The 22,834-nt window shown below is 37.9% G+C and overlaps 1 protein-coding gene across 5 annotated transcripts in view; it reads left to right on the top strand.

Annotated features, from left to right (window-relative positions):
• LOC109403764 (protein furry) overlaps positions 1–22,834 on the top strand; it is a 460,946-nt gene that overhangs the window by 122,506 nt on the left and 315,606 nt on the right. For all 5 annotated transcript variants that reach the window (XM_062852871.1, XM_062852872.1, XM_062852874.1 and 2 more), the window contains 3 exons: positions 1,117–1,639; positions 2,213–2,323; positions 14,403–14,557. In XM_062852871.1, the coding sequence (XP_062708855.1) occupies positions 1,117–1,639; positions 2,213–2,323; positions 14,403–14,557 (789 nt within the window). The remainder of the gene's footprint in view (positions 1–1,116; positions 1,640–2,212; positions 2,324–14,402; positions 14,558–22,834) is intronic.

The following is a 22,834-nucleotide window of genomic DNA, read 5'->3' on the forward strand; positions in this document are numbered from 1 at the left end:
ATGAATATAAACTTACGGCTGTGTCGCTGGAAGTTGGGTCGACCAAATTTTAAGATGAGAGCGGTAATATGAACCATTTTCTATTAGCTTTCAACTGCTTTTTGCAGAACTTAGCTAAAAAATCTAGAAAAAAAGTTATTAAGTAAATTAATCCTTGATGTCATCGACCAAAAGTTTGGGGTCACCCCTCAATATGATGTATCGGCCAAAAGTTTGGGGTCACTATCGTAAAACATGGAAAAGTGATTTGGTGATATCTTCGTCATCTATAGTTCAATTTTAATTATTTTTGGCTCATTTCGAAGATAATTAACTAAATTTACGTTTGATGTCTTAAACTTAACGTATTTAACGATTTTTGTATATACAAATGTTATGTAAAGCTAGCGCATTCTACCACGCTTCAAAAAATGAGGCAACTTTACGTTAAGTTTTAGTATATAAATTTCAACAAACATGTGTGGTTCAATGTCTATGCAGTAAGTTTCATTCATTTTGTTTCAAATTAGCCAAGAAGAATTAAAATTGAATGAAAGATGACAAAGATATCAACAAATCACTTTTCTATGTTTTACGATAGTGACCCCAAACTTTTGGCCGATACATCATATTGAGGGGTGACCCCAAACTTTTGGTCGATGACATCAAGGATTAATTTACTTAATAACTTTTTTCCTAGATTTTTTAGCTAAGTTCTATAAAAAGCAGTTGAAAGCTAATAGAAAATGGGTCATATTACCGCTCTCATCTTAAAATTTGGTCGACCCAACTTCCAGCGACACTGCCGTAAGTTTATATTCATGTTTTAGAAAATTTGGCAACTTTGGGTTAAGTTTACATACAAAATTTTTTGAAAAAGTTTCTTTCAAATCATGTTCAAAGTTTCTTCGACTTATTATCTTTTGAATGAAACCTAGGGTTTTGAAATCGGACGCAAATTGGCGGAGATATGGGCCTAAAAAAATGACATGTTTTTGAGGGGGTGACCCCAAACTTTTGAACGGGAGTGTATGTCGTGTAATTAATTCAATAAAATGATCAATCCGTTTTCCGGGAAATGCTTTTCCAGAAAATATCATACAACTTCTAACAAACTTCCTATCCCACGTCACGCAGGGATCTGATGGAGGAGCTGGTGGTGTACATCCGTGAGGCGATCGACCGCAAACAGGAGAACATGCGTCGCCGCCGGCGACGTGACGCCCTGCGCCTTCAGCTGGTCAGGGTGTTGGAGAAAATTGCCGAAAATGGCACCTTCGGCATCAGCCCGTTTGTTCTGGAGCGGGAGTCCATGTCGCTGCATCCGACCTTCGTCGAGTATATCGATGGGGCACGGCTCTATCTGGAAGCGGAAACGGACAAGGATAACAGTAGCATGCGTGAGGTGAAAACTCATTTCTGTGATTTCATTCGGAAAATGATTAAAAACTTCTCGCTGGAGTCGTGCGTTACGCTGTTGTCGCGGGAGCTGAAGCGGAATCTAGTTAATTTGTTCACCTCGTGGAGTGGGAGTCATGCCATTCCGTTTGGAAGCAGCGTGGTCGGAGGAAGCAGCGGTACAAGTCATCATGCAGTTAGCAGTAGCACCATTAGCAGCATTTCGGCCGACGAGGAAAAGTTGCAGTATAGTGCGCTACTGGTACGTAAAGGAAAATAGGTTAGGTATCCAAAGTCAACAGCTGGAACGATATGCTCACATGCTCGATATCCTTTCGATTTAAAGTGCCAGAGGATGGGTTAATTATCATCAGGGAAACCCATTAGTCTGCGGTGATACACACCATTTGCACTCAATAACTTCCCTTACTGTAATTACCTCAACGTTATACCGTAAATGAGCCTTATTCCGGACAGACAAGGAAAACATTGCCTCAAAATTGTTTCAACCCATACATTATGTTACTTGACTCACAAAAAAGTTTTTTTTTTGTTTTTTTTTAAACCGAATGCTCGGAATTTGTTACATTTACGGTAGTGGTGATGATTAGATTTATTTACCTGCTCCTGAACCAATTAAGGAAGTATGTAGTTCTTTATTGCAGTTTCCTGATTATTCGACTTCCTTTAGTTTCCCCTATCCAGTTTCATGCTTATCGAAACGATGCCGTTTATGTTGTTCACACATTCTTCCAACCGATTAAGACGAGAAGTAGTTTTGTTTCTTCTTTCTCTTATGAACACTATTTCCTACTTCAATTTCTTTTTTCAACAGGCAACATCTGCGCTGCTCTGCTGTGGTCCTTGCTTTGACCCGAATCTGTTGGCAGAGGAAGGTGCGATCTACAACTGGCTCGATATGCTGATGGAGTCCAAGGAAGATAAGGTAAGAATTTTTGTTTTGGACCGTAGAGACAACCAGGAGTCACACACATTACATCGTATAAAGAACTATTCAAAGTTACTATAGCATATACGGTGCAGAGTCAAATCTCCTCGCACATGATATTATATTTTGAACTTATTGCGATATACTTGGTAAAGTCGCATAAGAATACAAACCAACATATACAGGGGATGGCCAGAATATTTGGGATAGGCAACTTTTTTTCTCCCACAAAAAAATTCAACATGCTGTAACTTTTCATAGAGTGCATAAAAAATCTCAAATTTTGACTGTTTGTCAACCTATTATATGTGCATCATTGGTACAAATTTGGGCTCGATTGATTAATTTTTCGCGAAGTTGGAACTGTTTGGGTAAAACACTATTATCTAGACAACTAATTTTTGAACTGTCATATCTCGGAAACCAGTGAACCGAATTGAATGAATTTTATAACGTTTATCAACAATATATTGATACTTAATACGACGTTATAAAATGTAATATTTTCTCACGACGAATTAAGTTATACCGGATTGAAATTTTTCCCCATATAGAGGAAAATAAGTCAAATTTACAATACCACACAAAAATTACTAAATGTGTTCTTCCTTCAATCTAAATAGGCTCTAATATATCTGATTAGAGATTGAGAACAGAAGTGGAAAATCTTTGGATATCAACACTAAAATTTAATGACACTGATGTAAAAAAATTACATTTTTTCGAGAAAAATCCAAAAAGTGTCAATCCATGATAACTTTTTTTAACGTTTAAAAAGTACCTATTTTTTAATAGTTTGTGAAGCATTTACATATTGTTAGTGTACGTTCAAAATTTCATTCAATTCGGTTCACTGGTTTCCGAGATATGACACCTCAAAAATAGGGCACTGCATGAAATACTCTCCTTCTCTTTCACTCTCACAGAAATTTTGTAAACAACAAGGCCACGAAACGTCAAAAACCTATACAAAATCAAAACAGTGCGGTGCCCTATAGTGTTTTACCCGAACGGTTCTAACTTTGCGAAATAGGGTATTGGTTCCCTTCTTAAGCATGTGGCTCCCATTTTCATCCTACGCAAAACAAAGGATTGAAGCGCTGTTTGTTTTGTTTCTTATTTTTGTATTTTTTGTTAGAAGTGAGCACCCATGAAAACAAAAAGAACGGAATGAATCGGTGCCGTAATCGCTTGTTTTCGAATAGGATGAATATGGGAGCGTGAGATTAATGATGGAACACATACCCTATTAATCAATCGAGCCCAAATTTGTACCAATGATCCACACATAATAGGTTGACAAATAGTCAAAATTTGAGATTTTTTTATGCGCTCTATGAAAAGTTATAGCTTGTTGAACTTTTTTGTGAGAGAAAAAAAATTGCCTATCCCAAACATTTTGGCAATCCCCTGTATAAGCCATAACTACATCGCAATAAACGATATTTTAATAGAGCATGTAATGATCATTTACAACTTATTCAAACAAGCCTGCAAGTGAACTCACAAGATGTCAATAAAATTCACAATACTACGTACTGCGATGATTATATGACTTCATTTGGTACTTTACCGCATACTTGCATAGGTGTATGAATCAAGTGGACTCATGTTCCGTAACCGGTCGTTTGAGAACGTCGCGACTCATTGGAAGCTTTCCGCTCACCGCGCGATCTCTTCGACACAGTCGTCGATGAGAGGTGTGTGGACTTCCAACACACAAAAACAATGCGCTCTCGCCTAGGCTTTACATATACAATATATGCGTAGTGTGGATGTACATCTCATTCCATCCGAAAGGGGTGCAATCTGTGGAAAAGATAACCTCGGAATTTTGTGTTGAACTTGAATTCAGGTTAGCAGCTACGTCTTCGAGTCTTCTCGTGGCGTAGCGGCAACGCGCCTGTCTAGTGAGTAGGAGTCGTGAGTTCGAGTCTCACCGAGAGGACGAGTAACTTTTTCGCAAATTTCACCTCAATTTGTCCATTTCTCACTCACGCCAGTATATGTAAAGTCTAGCTTTTGGAATAAAGTAAAACTTCCATTCGGCTGGTTAAGCCGCAAAAATCGATAATTAATTAATTTAATTATGAATAAAACGGTTTAGTAGTCCCTATGAATTTGATCAACATAAATATAGGACGATAAAAATGACGCCACATGTCTACGTCCATTACTGTTGTTTACCAATAATAGCCTACCTTGTCTTATTGTATGCTGTGTATGTGTTATGGTAATCGAATTGTTCTAACCGTGGATAACATTACGTTAACTCGCTGGTTCATCTCATCCCACCCGTTTCAGTTTGCCTCGTTGTATCTTATTTTCGGTATTGATAAGATAGTTCAAGTCAGTAAATGACAAAAAAGGCATGCTCTGCTTTTTATAATGTCTTGAACTGGAACTTAATATCTAAAACCTGGTATGCTTACGAAAGGTGTTTGTAACCGCGATTTGAATATGGGATGGATCAACGGGTTCGCCTTTTTTCACTTTGCCACTGTTTCCTGGTCCAGGACTCATACGTTCTCGTGAGGAGAAATAATTGAGAAAATCGAAAATGAAGAATATCTTTAAAAAAAATCAATATACAGTACGAAGCTTGTCGAGAGAGCTAGCTTTTCGAGAATTCTTTGCTAGTTAATTTTTGTATGAAGGGATTGAATAACAAAACCAAAAAATCAATTAATGATATCACCATAATTTCTTAACACAATCAAGACAAAAACTTGTTGAGCATACATGATTTTACACTTTGTATATGGTTTTTGGAAGTTCTTATGTGACATTTAATAAAAAAATACCTAAAAGTTCAAATTTCATCAAATAGTAAACCGTGAATAACTCAAAAATGGATAGAAAAAAAAACGTCATGCTGTCTTTGGCAAAGTTTTTCCTTATAAAATTTCCTATCTTTTTATGGAAATTGTTTCAAATTAGCATTAGGAGATACTTTTTATGATGGGTAAAATGCAAAGTATATCAAAAAATGAAAAATTCTAGTAAATTTAATAATACAGTATCAAAAAGTTACCTGTAAAACATGTCGTTTATTATTTTTCCCAAGTAGTTTGGATATATAACAAGCTGTAAAAATATAAAAATGGTGGGTATTGCTAATTTTTGTACGGTAAAAAATATTTGTATGAAATTTATTACGAAAAATGGCCATTTTTCAAAAATCTCGCCGGGCGACCTCTAAACGTCATTTCTGAAAGTTGCCGTCATACAAAAGTTTGTTTCTAACACCCTCAGCTATCATTTGTAGAGCTTTCGATGAATAAGCGTTCCGAAATATTAGTCCTGTGTGCAGCTCGTGATTAATACCAAGGTGAAAGACAGTTTTCGTGATTGATATTATTCCGGTCGGCATACTGGTGTAACGGCGAATAAAACAGATACAGATCCTATTTTCCGAACCAACAAAGAAATTCTGTAGACATTCTCGAAAAAAAAAACATAAAGAATAAGTGAAGGAACATACTGAAAAACATCTGCAGAAATCATCATATTGCATAAATCATCAGCCCCACAGATAACTGCAAAAAAAAATCCTGATATTCCCGAAGTAATTCACCTGGTGTGATGGTTAGAACATTTGACTATCACGCCGAGGACCTGGGATAGAATCCCACGCCCAATAAACTCGCAAAATGTGAGTTCTTCCTTCGGAAGGGAAGTAAAGTGTGGGTCCCGAGATGAACTAGCCTAGGGCTAAAAATCTCGTTAATACAGATAAAAAAAAAAGAATAAGTGTAGGAATTTCCAAAAAATTAAAAAAAATCCCGAAATTTCTTAAGTAGTTTACAAAAGAAGTCCTATTGGCATATTTGAAAAAAAAAGAATAAGCGAAAAACTCCTGGGGAAATCACCATATTTCATTAATCACCAGCCCCGCAGAACACTGCAAACATTTTCCCGAAATTCCCGAAGTAATTTACAAAAGATGCCCTGTAGGCATTTTCGGGGAAAAAATCCAAAAATAATAAGTGAAGAAACTTTATGAAAAACTTCTGGAGTAATCACCATATTTCATAAATCTTCAACCTCAGCCCGAGGTAAATTATTGAACAAGTCCTGAAGGCATTTTGGAAAAGTAATAAGTTAAGGAAACTTCATGAAAAACTCCCGAACTCATCATATTTCATAAATCATCAGCCTCACAGGAAATTCCCGAAGTAAATTACTAAACAAGTCCTGTAGGTATTTTGAGAAAAGAAAAATTCAAAAGTAATAAGTGAAAAAACTTTATTCAATTTTCTTCGAAAAATCATCATATTTCATAAATCATTAGCCCCACAGAAAATTGCAAACAAAAATCTGAAATTCCCGAAGTAGTTTACAAAAGATGATTTCTAGGGTGGTCCAAAAGGCATTTTTTTTTCAATACTGAAAATTTTCAAGGAATCTGTATACAGTCATGACCCGCTGGTTGGGGGCTTAATAGTTGGGTGGCTTTTTAGTTGGGGCTCCGTTAGTTGAGCTGTCAGCCAACTAAAAAGCACCTGCATGTCATAATTCAATGTCAATCTGAAAATGACAACCAATCTGTAATTCCGAGGGGCGAGCTAATGAGTTTTAGATTTCTTAAACTTTACTGATAATCGAGAAGAATTTCTATTTCATATTTCTTAAAAAAAAAACAATGTGTACAATTACTTCGAAGCAAATACAAAACATCGGCAATATTTATTTTGCCGATCATTGAAAGCGTTTTGTGCTTGCATTTTGGTACGGGTGGTTTCATAAACAACTTTATTTTCACTTCACCGACTAAAAATGGGTGAAAATATTTTTTTCTCGCATTGGCCATATGCTCTAAATGTAAAACAAATTGAAAAATTTTACTTTTTACTTCCAACCTAAACACGATTTAAAAAAAAAAAACCATACGCACGCCCCTTGTGCTGCTGTCACTTCACCCAACTAGCGAATCGAATTCGTTGGTTGGGTGGAGATTGTGGCTCAACGAGCGGGTTCCGACTGTACATTGTTTTACAAATTCGCTGAATTTTCTATTAAGTTTATAAAAACAGGGTACTGATTCGCTGCCGCGACCATTAACCAAAGGAGTACCTTGTTTTTGTAATTTTATCAAAAAAAAGTGTACACACCGCGTGTTATCGACCATCAAAGATTTTGATCAAATTTTGTTGGAATGTTTGTTTAAATGGAGAAAGAAAATTTCCAAATTTTGGTGCCGATCGGATCACCCTTCGGCCCGTGGCAGCACCCCTCGTCTTTGCCAATACAAGAAAAATCCAAGTTTTCCCTTCCTTTTCTTAATTTATACCTTTGAATGTATAACATATACACTTTTTTGACCTTCGGCTTTTTTTGAAGAAAATTGTCAGAGGAATCCAGGAAAAATATTAGTTTTTCGATACAGTGTGGCTAAACTTGTTATTTTTCAATTTTAAAATTTAAAATCGATTTTTCATCAAATGAGTATATTTTGGTTTCAAAAATTTTGATTCCATCGTTTTGATCAGACATTTTCCAATCGAAAAAGCTTAATTCTCCGAGGTTTTTTAGCCGTTCCAGAGATACAGCGTTTTTAAGCTTGGAAAACGTTTTTTTTTATATATCAAATTAGTTCAACTTGCATGTTTCGCTAAGAAAACATTGCTCGATGCAATTTAAAGGTGATTTGGGCTAAGGTAAACAGAAAACTGTGTAAACAATATTTGGCAGTGTTGCCAGTTTTTCAACTATGGGTAATGGATAACAATAGATAGTCAATGTTTAAAACGTATCTATCAATATACTCATTTTAAATGCTATTCTATCTATTGAAACATTTTTTACGGAAGTGTTGTCAAATATAGCATTGCTGCTTGTAAAAAAAACTAAATTTTATACTTTTGATACTTTTATTGATACAATCATAAATTCTGATCATAAAAACGATTTTTCATATAAAATCAGGTGTGATTTCCTTTGGACTGATTAAGGCAGTGGTAAATGAAAGAACATGAAAAAGAAAATATGACAGTGTTGCCAGTACATCAAATATGGGTACGTTAATATTTATATACATAAAATGAATTTTCAGTCTGTCAGTCTGTCTGGCCCTTATGGATTCGGGAACTACTGAACCGATTGGCGTGAAATTATTCTGGTAAATTAAAATGAGCTCTTGAAGCATATATTCAAAACGAGATACATTTATTTCACCAAAAAAAAGGTTTCAGATATCCATACATTACCCTCTGATTTCTTTACTTTGCTACACTAAAAGATGGCTTGCGGTAATGATCGGCATAAAGATGTTTTCAAACTTACCATGGTAAAACGTGATCATCGACCCAAAAACGCTTCTTGTGTGTGTTTTGTTTCCTTTCATATCAACTAGTTCGATAGCCGAATTGTAGCCTGGTGATCTCGAGGTTCTTGTTTTGAATCCGGTGGTCAGCAGAGACATCAATCTGTTGAATTGAAACGAAACTTAGTCTGCACAAATTTAATGGCGTTGTGTATTTAAATTGACCCTGCAGAATAGCTATTTCAACCGCAAGCCGTCTTTTAGTGTACCGACTTCGTCCGCTGCACCTTTTGATTGCGTGTTTTTTATGGACAGCGACTCCGAAGTTGGGCTGGAAACTGTTTTCCTTATGATTGAATCGGCACCAGAAGGAGCTGCAGCATGTATATCTCTTATACCAGGAATAGATAATGCTACTTCAGAACGATCCTTCAAAATCTCCTTCTCTTTCTTGGATTCCATAACAGGAACAAAAACTAAATTTAGCAAGCAATTCTCCAATGCCCAATCTTAATGTTGTTTAGGTGCCTGGATAGTTACACCTTGTACGCACACCCGCGTTGCTAGTCTTTTAAATGTACCTTCTAAACCGTCATTTTGTCTTTTTTCATGTGCTGTAGCGAAACAATGCAACTCTACGGGAGCTCCAAAATCCTTTTCGTGAAACTTTTATTTTTGAACTATCGCTTGAGCTCTTTCTGCATCCTCTCTGATCCGCTCTCTTTATTGTTGTCAAAAAAAGAAGAACAAAACAACTCAACTTTGATAGTTCGATGCGGGAAGCCAAAAATGAGTAAGTGATTTTGGTTATTGGATGACTGATTTTGGTGGAACTTCTAACGGTTTCGGCTTGCAGTCACAGAAATAAGCGTTGATTATTTTAATTCATCGCCGACGTTTCGATCCTCGGGTTTGGATCTTTTTCAGGTGATGATTAACCTGGGCTTGTTAGGGGAATATCTGTAAATAAAAGAAAATCGGGTTAAGTACGGTTCCTTTGAATTCCACTAAGAATTTGCATCCTTTGACAGATACGTATTTCGACCTCAACTGTAAGGTCGTCTTCAGTGTCTTGTACTTGACTCGACTCAAGTCGAGTCAAGTACAAGACACTGAAGACGACCTTACAGTTGAGGTCGAAATACGTATCTGTCAAAGGATGCAAATTCTTAGTGGAATTCAAAGGAACCGTACTTAACCCGATTTTCTTTCTTTTTCAGGGTTCGAAGTTAAACAACTTGTGAAGTGCCGTACCGTTTACTCCCGTTGGTTCGAACGACACCTCATGCAAACCAACGGGGTTCATTTTCTAATTTGAACTTCTAGTAACCCTGTGGGTATGAGAAACACACTGATGGTAACCCTTTTTGCTGTTTTGTTTTGATTCTGCGTTCCGTTTCACCCGTTCCATAAGCAGAATGACGTTTGAACGATGTGCAGATTAGAGGGGGTCAAATTATAAAGTGTTTAAATTCGATGAGGTCAAATCAACGGGAGTTGACTGTATTTACACGGATGTATATAGTACCGATAGTTTAATAATTTGAACTGGCGGTTGGGTAAAAAGAACTTCTACTCTAAGTACTCTGTCTGTCCTCAAGGTTGGTGGATTGAACTCACTTTTGGGAACTTTCCTTTCTCTATGCAAGTTCAAAACAATGAATAAATAAAAAAAAATGAATAGTCACCTGCACGCTAAGGCATAGCATGTCATCCAGAATGCTTTTTCGTAATTTTGAACAATGAATAAATTTCAGTGCACATTTAAACTGCCCTTATTAGGGACTGTTCATAAACCACGTAGACCAAAATTTGGACACCTCCCCTTCGTAGACTTTTGTCCCTATACAAATTTTGAAATTTTGTATGGAGCGTAGACTTTGGCCAGAACCTACAAGGTTTGTCCGAAAAATAAAAAGTTGCACACCAAGCGAAAACTATCAAGGTTCAGTGTTGCCAATAGTAATAGAATTGTAAAAAAGAATTGATTGATTGATTATTCTTTAGGGAATTTCACCCCTTGGCTGATTCGTCACTAAAAAAAAATAAATTTATAATTCTTGCTTGATAATTTCATTTGATACAAAAGTTTTCAAGTAATTTAGATTTATGCAATAAAATTTAAATATTTGCAACACTTTCGTCCACATTAATGTTTACATAGGTCGAATGTCAACTGAAATAAGGATTATAATTCATAAATTTTAAACTTCAGCAATTTATTGTTATCGATTTTAATAAATCCTTAATTGATAAACTGGCAACACTGTCAAATTATTATTTTTTCATAGTTTTCTATTCTTCTTGGTCTAAATCAGCCCAAATCACCTTTCAATTGCATCGAACAATGTTTTCTTAGCGCAACTTGTAAGTTGGACTAATTTGATATATTAGAGAAAAACGTTTTCCAAACTTAAAAACTTTAGCTTTTTCGAATGGAAAATGCCTGATGAACACGATGGAATCAAATTTTTTCAAATGAAAATATACTCATTTGATGAAAAATTTATTTTAAATTTTAAAATTGAAAAATAACATGTTTGGCACCACTGTATCGAAAAACTAATATTTTTCCTGGATTCCTCTAACAATTGTCGAAGGTCAAAAATGTATATATGTTATAGTTTGAAAGCTATAAATTTAAAAAAAGAAAGGGAAAAATGGAATTTTCTTATATTGGCAAATACGAAGGGTGCTGCCACGGGCCGAGGGGTGATCTGATCGGCACCAAAATTTGGAGTTTTTCTTCCTCCATATAAACAAACATTTTAACAAAATTTGGTCAAAATCCGTGATGGTCGATAACACGTTTAGACTTTTTCTCGGTCACTTCATATGGAATGACCCGTATACAAAAAATCGGGTACATATCCTCAAAAATGCAAACAATACAATGCACAGTTTTGTAAGAATTTACTTTTTTAACGGTGTTGAGATAATTCGATATTCTGAATCTGCATGTCAAACTGAGCCGAAATTTTGGAGTCCGAGAACCTATTTAAAAATCAATTTGAAGTTTGTATGAGAGCGATTTGTCGATTTGATTTTAGGTAGGGGTAGGCGGGGCAATATGGACACCCTAAGGTTTTTGCAAACTTTACCTGGCAAGATGTCAAAAAAATTAAGTTTTTTGATACATGTATCCTTTTAAATTCTATTTAGCATCTATGGCATAAGAATGCTTACGAAGAAAAATTGTTTATCCACTTCAAAAAATGTTTTGAAAAATGTTAGTTTTTCATGACCGTCTTCAAGCATACGGGGCAGAATGAACACCCCCATGGGGCAATATGGACACCATGAAACTTTTACGAATTTCGTACATTATTTACACCTATAAAGTCATTTGATTACAAAACAACTATTATGGATGAATAATACGCCGAAGTAGTTCATTTATGTTCAGTTAATTTAAATTCAGGCAGTTTTGGATAAAGCTTCGTTTTTGTCGGCATGCACAGCTGTGCCTAGAACAATTATTTTCCACTGCTTTCGTTTTTTGACCAATTTGTTTCACCCTATGTCTACTATAGTGAACTTTTAACCGAAAATATACTGAAATCGAAGAATTTGGTTTGTTTGTGATTTAGGTTATATTTTTCCCTTGCCGCTTCTTTCAAAAAGGTGAGTGTCCATTTTGCCCCGGCAGCAGAAGATATTTCCAAACTTGATTTTTGATATAATAAAGAAGACAATATAAACATGTTAAGCATGTAGATACAGCAAAACTACTTGCATGTGTTCTAGAAATATCAGGTTTTAATCGACCTTCAATAAATTTATCACTAAATCTTATTTTAGATGGTGTGAAAATTATAATTTCCATGCACAAAAAAACGGAGGACGCAACTTTTTCGTGTAAAATCAAGTATAATTTTAATTTCGAATGTTTCTTTCCTGAAACTACGTTTTAGACAAATGGACTATATTCTCTATTCATTAAAAGTTCAAAAAAAGTTCGCATATTTCAAAATATTGAGGGTGTCCATTCTGCCCCGGGTGTCCATTAGCGTGGGACACAAAAAGACATTTTACTCCTGTACACTTTTTGAGTTCCATTTTCGTCCCATATCAACTGTGCAAAAATTCAGATCGATCGGAGAAACTATATTTTAGCGCCAGCCATTTTAAGTTTTCATACGATTTAGTATGGGGAAAATCACTTTTTCAAAGAAAAATCGCCACAGGTTGCCCCTTTACCCCTAAAAATAAATCGATGAATGATTTCTGTTGGAAATTTTACGAGGAACCAACCCTCCGAAGCCCGCAAAGCGATCTGAGGAATGTGAAAAAAGTTATTGACTGAAAACCGAATGGCATGCAAACGCTGTTTAACATGTAAGGAATAGCAATAAATAATAAAATCTCGTTATTTTATCGATCGGGTGAAGCCTAATAACTTTTTCCACGAACGTCGCATCGATTTGCTGTCTTCAGAGGTCTGATTCCTAGTGAAGTTTTCTACAGAAACTAAAAATAAAATATAGTTTTTCCGATCGATCTGAAATTTTGCACAGTTGATATGGGACCAAAATGGAACTCAAAAAGTATACAGGAACTTGAGTTTTTCCATTTTTTGTATTTTCCCATATAAACCGTGTACCAGGCTAGTGTCCATATTGCCCGGCCTACCCCTACCAAAACAAAGTTCTAAAAATCTGTAAAAAAATCGACTCAGAAAATGGTGCTCTTTCGTATAAAATCAAAAAATCAATACATTTTTCAAAATTTAATAACCCAATTTACCATATAGAGCAGCTAGTATTTCAAATATGTGGCTTTATACTTCCAAAAAAATTATATCTCAAAAATTCAAATAAAAATAGTTTAAAGCTAAATCTATTGTAGAATAAAGTCATAGTAAACTAAAGCTCCAAACTTGAAATTTTTTATGGAAAACCATCGTTCTGTCAATGAATAACTGTTGCTACCAAGAGTGAGCGTGTATCTATTTAAAGCTCTCTATACTCCACCTCTGCAAATAGTGATAGAATGCATTGAAAATGCAAATTTCCCAGAATGCATACTGCTCTCATTGCTAATGCACTCCAAGGCAAACGATGTGGATGATGCAGTCAATACGATACGGAACCGAATGAATCCAGCTGAGAACGATTTTCCGACTCCAGCTGAGAGCAATCTGGTGGATAATTAGCTTACACACAGTATAAACTATAGCGCGTGGAATTCCGTATTTGAAACAAGCCATGAGTTGAATTTATCCGACGAAAATTCAAAGCCAAAATACCCATTTGTGCCGACGAATGAAACTGTGCCTATTTCATTTCGTCAGAATGTTTAGCTATTGTATCTTGTGATGCAGAATTCGTTCGTAACTGGCAGAACCAAGACTGAATCCTGTTTGCCACAACGTCTAAGTCATTTCTTCAAATTTGAATGGAATGTTTTAGGAATGAGTTGATTGACATCTTTGCCTTGTGTAGTTTTGGAAAAGTCCAAGCTGTCTTGAGAACAGATATAATTTTCCAATAGAACTGGTAATCATTTACGAAATTCCTATTTTAAATTGTTACCTTACCGTCGTGTTTATTACCGTGACGTAAACTTAGGCATTGTGCAAATCAATTTTGCTGACGCAATCGACATCTCATGGACGACGAGGAGTAAAAATAAATGTGACTGAAAATTTCCTTATTCCTACCAGTTGTGTTTCCACTTATCCTGCTACGGCTCAACAATAGTTATATTCTGGAACCTGCTACTTGAAGTATAAAGCTTTAAGAAGTCATCTTTCCGCCAATAAATTACGTCTTCCGTTTGACTTTATTGGGCTTCTTTCTCTTCTTACAGATTTACGACTTGGCCAAGGAAACCGTAGTGCTGCTGCTCGAGTCTAACCCGGACATAGGCCAACTGCTGGAGTGGGTTATTGATCGGTGCTACACCGCCTGCCCCCGACAAGCCGATGCCTGCTTCCTGACGTTGGCAGTTATCTTCAGTGCGCGGTAAGTGTACCTCTACTCTATCTACTCCTGACTCCTCCGCAATATGGGTTTCCTATTATTTGCCTCCTTCTTTGTAAAATTGTCGGGATTCGATGCTGGCGGGTGTGCCCTTCTTTTGTTGAGCAGGGCTTTATTCGATCGCATGAAGGATAAATGAGACAGATGTTACCATTCCGGCTGTTGTTGGTATTTAATGTAATAAGTATTACGTCGTTAAAGAAACTACGGTGCGCATATGATGTTTATGGTAAGGTAAGGGATGGTAAGCATCATTTGGACATAGTGGTGGAGATCAAGTCCGTGTCTGAGTCCTTGAGATAATTGCAAAATAAGTATCAAGCATAATGAACTTGGACAGAATTCTACTCTCAAAGAAGCACAGAGTAGAACACAATTTTCATAAACAAATTATTCTGAGCCGACAGAAAATCTATCAGAATGGTCTTGTTAAATAGCACACTAATTGTCATACCAATAAGTGACTGGGAGACTGTGCACGAAGCTCTTGACAATTAAAAATAATTTCCTCTCCCGCTTTGAAACACATGAGCACAACAGTGTATGTGTTAGATGTTCATCTAATCCCATCCAAAGGAGGTTTGGATTGTGAAAAGAAGATAACCATGTGCGACTGTAGAATCGAGTTCAGTTTTAGGCCTACTGGCGACGGAGATAGTCGAGTGATTCCGTAGCTTGAAGGAATAGAAGCGCGCGTTTAGCGGATTGGAAGTCGTGAGTTCGAGTCTCACCGGAGTACGTGGATTTCTTTTCATAATTCAAAATCTCAATTTGTACATCGAGCACATGTTCTGTTCTGCACATTGATGTCAAAGCATTTACAACAGTGTAATTTCCTACATGGCTTGGTCAGCCAAAGCAAAATCAAGAAATTGTAAATGTCAATTTACAACAATGCCAACGAAAACTACATAGCAATACTATAAATGCTTTTTAATGTTTAATATTATTAAACATGATTAAATTGCTATACTACTTAACGTTCATTCGACCGTACGTACTTTTAACCAAATAAGTTCAGTAACATGTAAATTATGATACCGAAATATATGATATAATTTTTCAGTCAAATCTCTTTTCATCAGCTAGTGCCTTTCGACGAATTGTCCATTCGACTAAATGTCATAGCTTCCACAAAATGGGTTTCGACGAAATGTCCATTCGACCAAATGTCCTTTCGACCAAACGTACTTTCGACCCAATATCATTCGACCAAACGTCATTCGACCAAATGTCATTCGACCAAATGTTCTAAAGCCGGGGGTGTGACATAAGGCTTTAGGACATTTGGTCGAATGACATTTGGTCGAATGACGTTTGGTCGAATGACATTTGGTCGAAAGTACATTTGATCGAACGGACATTTGGTCGAATGGACATTTGGTCGAAACCCATTTTTTGGAAGAAGAAGCATATTTTTTTTTATCTAGTTCATTTATTTGGGGCTCAATCGCGTATAACGCTTTACGGAGCCGAGGATCTTTCTTTGTACTTAATACTATACATTATACAGAGTAATAACTTTTTAATGATATCTGTTAGTAATGGGTGGAAGCCAGGGTACTCGTGGCAGCTCGAGGTTAGAAGGTCACATTTTGAGGGATGGACAGGGTAAGGATTGGGCCAAAGGTTTCACTGCTGCTCATCCGGGGGTGAATCGCATCTTGCTAGCGAATTCGGTGCCTTGTGGTGTTGGTACCAACTTGTTGTGGGACTTGGTCTTCCGGATGGCCAGGAGTAGCTTGGTAACACAAAGAGGACAAAACAGAGAAAAAAAAACTGGAGAAGAAAACACAAGCGAATTAAACTTTTATACCAGCAGAGCGAAGAAAGTCGAAAATACATCCCATATATGTGACATCGCGGGTCCCCAACACATCTCTCACAAGAACAAAGGGTTGTCTACCTCGGGCCTCAAGGGTATCCAATAGTAGCGCTCTGGAGGCGTCATTATCCGGGCATTGCCAAACTACGTGGTCGATGTCATCATAACCGGAACCGCACTTAGTACAAACATTGCTCAACGCGAGGTTAATCCTGTGTAAATGCGCGTCTAACGAGTAATGGTTGGACATAAGTCTTGACATCACGCGAATGAAATTGCGACTTACATCCAAACCATACCACCACACTCGCAAAGAAACATTAGGAATAATGGAATGTAACCACCGTCCCAGCTGGTTATCTCGCCAATCATTTTGCCAACTTTGAAGAGAACTCTGGCGAACAAAATGGAAAAATTCATCATGTGAAATTCTTCTATCATAGATCTCACCTTCCTGTGCGCCCACCTTTGCGAAAGAGTCCGCCTTCTCATTGCCATAAATTGAGCAATGTGAGGGGACCCATACAAAGGTAATCTTGTATGATCTTTCGACCAGTGCACCCATCTGCTCCCTTATTTTTGTAAGAAAGTAAGATGAATGTTTTACAGGTTTCATCGACCGGAGTGCCTCAATCGAACTAAGGCTATCCGAGAAGATGAAGAAATGGTCTACGGGCATGTTTGAAATCATCCCCAAAGCGAAATTGATTGCTGCCAGCTCAGCAACATAAACCGAACAAGGTTCCTGAAGTTTGCGGAAGGCGGTAAAATTTTCATTGAAGACACCGAAACCAGTGGATCCATTTATGCGAGACCCATCAGTGAAGAATCTCTTACAGGAATTGACATTTTGGTACTTTTCGTTAAAAATGCGAGGAATAGATATACATCGAAGTTGATCTGGTATTCCATGAATAGCTTGTTTCATGGACAGATCGTATTTAACAGAGGTACTGTCATTAGTGAAGTGTACACGGGGAGGATTATAACTTGGTAGGCTTATGTCAGATGACATGTAGAACAGATAAATTCTCATGAATTTTGATTGAGTGTTCAGACTGAGCATTTCTTCGAAGTTTTCAATGACAAGTGTGTTGCTCACTCCACACTTGATAAGTAACCTTAGCGAGAGCTCCCAGAATCGGTTCTGGAGAGGTTTCACCCCTGCCAGGACCTCAAGGCTCGCATTATGCGTTGAGTGCATACAGCCGAGAGCAATACGCAAACAACGGTATTGAATTCGTTCCAACTTTATTAGGTGGCAGTTTGCTGCTGAGTGAAAGCAGAAAGAGCCATACTCAATAACAGAGAGAATAGTCGTTTTGTAAAGTTTTATGAGGTCTTCCGGGTGAGCACCCCACCATGTTCCGGTAATTGTGCGTAGAAAATTGATCCTTTGTTGACATTTTTGCACCAAATACTTGATTTGGGTACCCCAAGTGCCTTTTGAATCAAACCAGACCCCAAGGTATTTCGAAGTCAAAGACTGGTCGATTTCTATTCCCAAAAGATTGAGTTTCAGTTGGGCTGGGTTCCGCTTTCTAGAAAACACAACCAATTGAGTTTTTTGCGGAGCAAACTCGATCCCTAAATCTCTTGCCCAGATTGACAGATTATTTAGAGAATTTTGCAATGGTCTTTGCAACATTTCTGCATGTGGGCCTTTTAGAGAAACCACAGCATCATCTGCAAGTTGTCTTAGCGTGCATTGTCCTTCCAAGCAACTATCAATGTCTTTCACGTAAAAATTATAAAGCAAGGGACTTAAACATGAGCCTTGGGGTAGGCCCATGTAACTAATTCTGGAAGTTGTCAGTTGTCCGAGATTGAAACTCATATGTTTTTCTGACAACAAATTATACAAGAAATTATTTAAAATTCCTGGAAGTCCACTATTGTGCAGTTTTTCTGACAATATTCCTATGGAAACTGAATCAAAGGCGCCCTTAATATCCAAGAAAACTGAAGCCAGTTGCTCCTTTTCCGCAAAGGCCAGTTGAATATCTGTTGAAAGCAACGCTAGACAATCGTTTGTTCCTTTGCCCTTGCGAAACCCGAATTGTGTATTTGAAAGCAAGTTATTCGATTCGACCCAATGATCGAGTCGTGATAGGATCATTTTTTCCAACAATTTCCTTAAACATGATAACATAGCAATTGGGCGGTATGAATTATGATCAGACGCTGGTTTACCAGGCTTTTGAATAGCTATTACTTTGACCTGTCTCCATTCATGCGGAACGATGTTGTTCTCCATGAATGAGTTGAACAGGTCCAGTAATCGTCTTTTCGCGATATCTGGGAGATTCTTTAGAAGATTGAACTTGATCATATCGCTTCCCGGAGCAGAATTGTTTGATGAAAGAAGAGCCATAGAAAGTTCCAGCATAGTGAAGGGTCTGTCCAGAGAACCGTCTCTTGGGGATGTTTCCCAAGAAATCGGTTGTGCTGGGACTGAGTCTGGGCAGACCTTTTTCGCGAAGCTGAATATCCAACGGTTGGAGTATTCGTCACTCTCATTAGAAGAAGAGCGGTTTCGCATGTTGCGAGCCACTCTCCAAAGCGTTGTCATTGAAGTTTCTCTTGAGAGACCCTCAATGAAGTGTCGCCAATAACTACGCTTCTTCGCTTTCAGCAGGTTTCTCAGCTGTCTTTCGAGCTTTGCGTACTCTTGATAAAGATCTGAGGTACCGTGCCTACGAAAAGTTTTGAAAGCATCAGATTTTTTAAGATACAACTGGGTGCAATCATCATCCCAGCCTAGTGTGGCTGGTCTTCTTTTGAAGGTTGCACTTGGAACACGTCGTTTTTGTGATTCTAATGCACTCTTATATATCAGTTCAGACAGGAATCGATACTCATCCAAAGGTGGGAGGGGATTGAATGATTCGATGCCAAAAGATACCGCTTCTGCATACTTTTGCCAATCGATATTCCTTGTGAGGTCAAAAGGAACCTGAATTGGATGGTCTGACCTTTCACTATTATGCTTTATGGTGGTTATAATGGGTAAGTGATCACTACCATGAGGATCCTCGATTACCTTCCACAAGCAATCGAATGATAGTGAACTTGACCCCAGTGATAGGTCGAGACGACTTTCTTTGCCGTCAGATGCAATACGTGTCACTTCACCTGTATTTAAAATGTTCAAATTGAAATCGTCGCACAAATCATAGAAAATGGCCGCTCTATTATCGTCATATGGTTCGCCCCACCCTGTACCATGCGCGTTCATATCACCCAGAATTAAAACTGGATGTGATAGTGCAGAAACCGCATTCCAAAGATGACGGCGGTTAATTGAAATTCTTGGAGGAATGTAAACGGAAGCTACGCAAAGTTCTTTACCCTTTACGTTTATTTGGCAAGCGACGATTTCTACGCCAGGATGAGTCGCGATTGGAATTCTATAAAATGAGTAAGTCTTTTTGATCCCCAAAAGAACTCCCCCATAATGGTCACCTCTATCCTGGCGTATAATGTTAAAATCGTGGAAGTTGAGTTCATCTTCAGAAGAAAGCCATGTTTCACAAAGGGCAAATATATCACAATCAGAGTTGTGAATCAAAAACTTAAACAGGTCTAATTTAGGTTTTAGACTATGACAGTTCCACTGTAGCACAGTGATCATATCTTGTACCTCACTTGATGAATTATCCATCGAAAGATATGATCGCAGCAAGGAGGGGCCATGATTGTGTCAGATTCCGAAGATATTCTTCTACTGTAGGTATAAACATATCAATAATGCCTCTAAATGTTTCTGGAAGGCTGAGGGCATCATATAAGCGATCCACGAGAACCCTAAAAGTAAACAGTCCTCGCTTGGGTCTAGGAGGCTTGCTTGAACTGCGAGGAACTTTGGTAGCTTTTTTCTTGCTACCTTGTCGATTATTTCTCTTTGAAGTGTATTTAACAGGCGGAGACGGGGGTGACAGGTTCTTGCTACAACATGGATCTGAAGCTAGAGGAACCTGATTATTCGGAGTTTTTAAGTTTACCCCGTCCCCTTTGACATTTGGCAAACTTTTGAGGGAAGACTTCAAAAAGACCTTTCGGCGCAATCCCGGGGAAGATGATGACTTCCTTTTTCCAGGTGCGTGTACCTCCGAAAGAGATCCACCCTCATCAGTTTCGCCATCGTCCTGATCATCGGAAGACAACTCCTGATAGGGATTTTCAACTGGGACAGCTGATTCAGACACGGATTCTGGTGTTTTAAAAGATTTCACCATCTCCGCATAGGTCTGCTTGGAGCGCCTTATAATAGAGCGACTCTCATTTCGAATGCGTCTTTTGTAAGCCGGGCAAACTTGCAAGTCGTGTGGATCTCCGCCACAGTAGCTACATTTTTCCGCTTCCTGTGTGCAAGAGTCCTCCAAATGAGCTTGGTTGCATTTGCCACAACGGGGCTTGTTGTCGCAAAAGCTATCACTGTGACCAAACTGCTTGCATTTGGTACAATTAAAAACCTTCGGCCTAAAAAGATGCACTGGGTAAAAACCACCATCAATTACAACAAATTCCGGGAGGACGGAACCTGGAAAAGTCACTCGAAAAAACGCTGAAGGCGAGTACACCTTTTTATTTCCTTCCATGGAAACCTTAGATAAGCGTTTACAGTCTAGGATAGCCACATCAGGAATTGACCTATTTTTGAATCGACCAAAGCCGGTCTTGATGTCCTCACATGTCAGCATTTCGTCGAGGATCTTCCCCTCCACCTCCACTTCTCGTGCTGGCACATAGACCGCGTATTCAACAGTAAACGCTTCGTGTTGAGCAATTTCATTTGCTGCTTTGTAGCTAGGTGCGGTAACACGCAGCTTGGATGCTTTCACTTGGTGAATAACGGTCCCAGGATACTTACGCGTCAGCTCTCGAGAAATCGAAAGCATATTCAATGGTTTGCATTTGCGCCGGAAATAGACAACCCAAGGTCCAGGCGAAGATGGCTGATAAAACCGCGTACGAGCAATGATATCATTGGGAGGCGTTTCGCCTCCAATCGAATCGTCCATGTGGAAACAAATTTATGGAAAATAGCTCAAAAGTGCAAAAGAGGAAGAGAAAAACCTTAAAGTATTTACAGTGCACTTTCTTCCTTAGGACGACAACTGTTTGGTTTGTAAACCAAACAATGTTAATAATATATAGAAAAAAAAATAAAGCAAAAAAAAAAAAAAAACTTGTACTAATAATATACGAATTCAATTCTTATGTTTATTTTAGCGCACCCTGTAGGATGCAAAAAAACGGTATTGAAAAAAAAAAGAAAAAATAGCTAATAAAAAAAAAACAAAAAAAAATGTTCTGTTATTTACAGTTTGTACACCCTTACCCGTATACAGTAGTTTGGGAACCACTGTTATGGATGTCAAAAAAAAAGCACGTGGTCGAATGTGGACTGGGGATACAATAGACAAAAGCGATCAAAACAAATTGGGCGGACAAAAGAGTGTATCGAAAGAGTGATACTTATCTGACCGAAGCAGGTAGATATTTATCACAGGCAGGTCGATGGTAAAGCTGTCCGTCGCGTCTGCCTTCGCACCCGTCGCCGCCGTCCTCTTCGATGACGGAGGGGCTGATGATGGCGATAAAGATGACTTTCTTGGATGCGATGCTTCTTCTTTGATGTACGATGATGCAAGCACCTCGCTTCCCGGGTTGCGCTGGATACCACCTTGCGACACTACACTTCGCACAAGCAGGAAAACGTACGATATAAAAAACCTTCCGCACTTGCGGGGGAAAAAACTCCACTTATACGAGGTCTATCGCGTGGTGAGATACGGAGCACACGTCCGACTCGTCCAAATGCACAACTGGGAATGGAAGAAGCATATGACATTTAGTCGAATGGACAATTCGTCGAATGGACATTTGGTCGAAAGGCACTAACTGATGAAGAGTTTTGAATGGAAAATAATTTTATAGATTTCGGTATCATAATTTATATGCTACTGAACTCATTCGGTTGAAAGTACGTTTGGTCGAATGGACGCTAAGTCATATAACAATTTAATCGTGTTTAATTATATCAAACATAAAAAAGCAAACATTGTAGTGCAGTGTAAGTTTCGGCTCTTTTTTCCAGTTTCACCATTTCATTGCGTTTTTGTGTAGAACATACTGGCTTTTCCATCAAATATTTTTCCTTCTTTTCAACATATGCTGTTCTTTCAAGTGTATTATTTGTGATGAGAGTGAAGAGGGGACATTATGGTTGTGATTTTTTCATATATGATTTTTCCTTCTTTTGAACATAGGCAATTCTTTCAAAATTCGTATTTGTACTATGTTTGAATATTATGGCTGGTGTCTTTTTATCATGATTTTTTCCTTCTTTGAAACGTAGGCTATTCTTTCACGTTTATTTATTTCATTGCGTTTTCCTGTACCAACTACTGAATGTTTCAGAAGCAATT

Source organism: Aedes albopictus, chromosome 2 (assembly GCF_035046485.1).
Source record: "Aedes albopictus strain Foshan chromosome 2, AalbF5, whole genome shotgun sequence".
Classification (NCBI taxonomy): domain Eukaryota; kingdom Metazoa; phylum Arthropoda; class Insecta; order Diptera; family Culicidae; genus Aedes; species Aedes albopictus.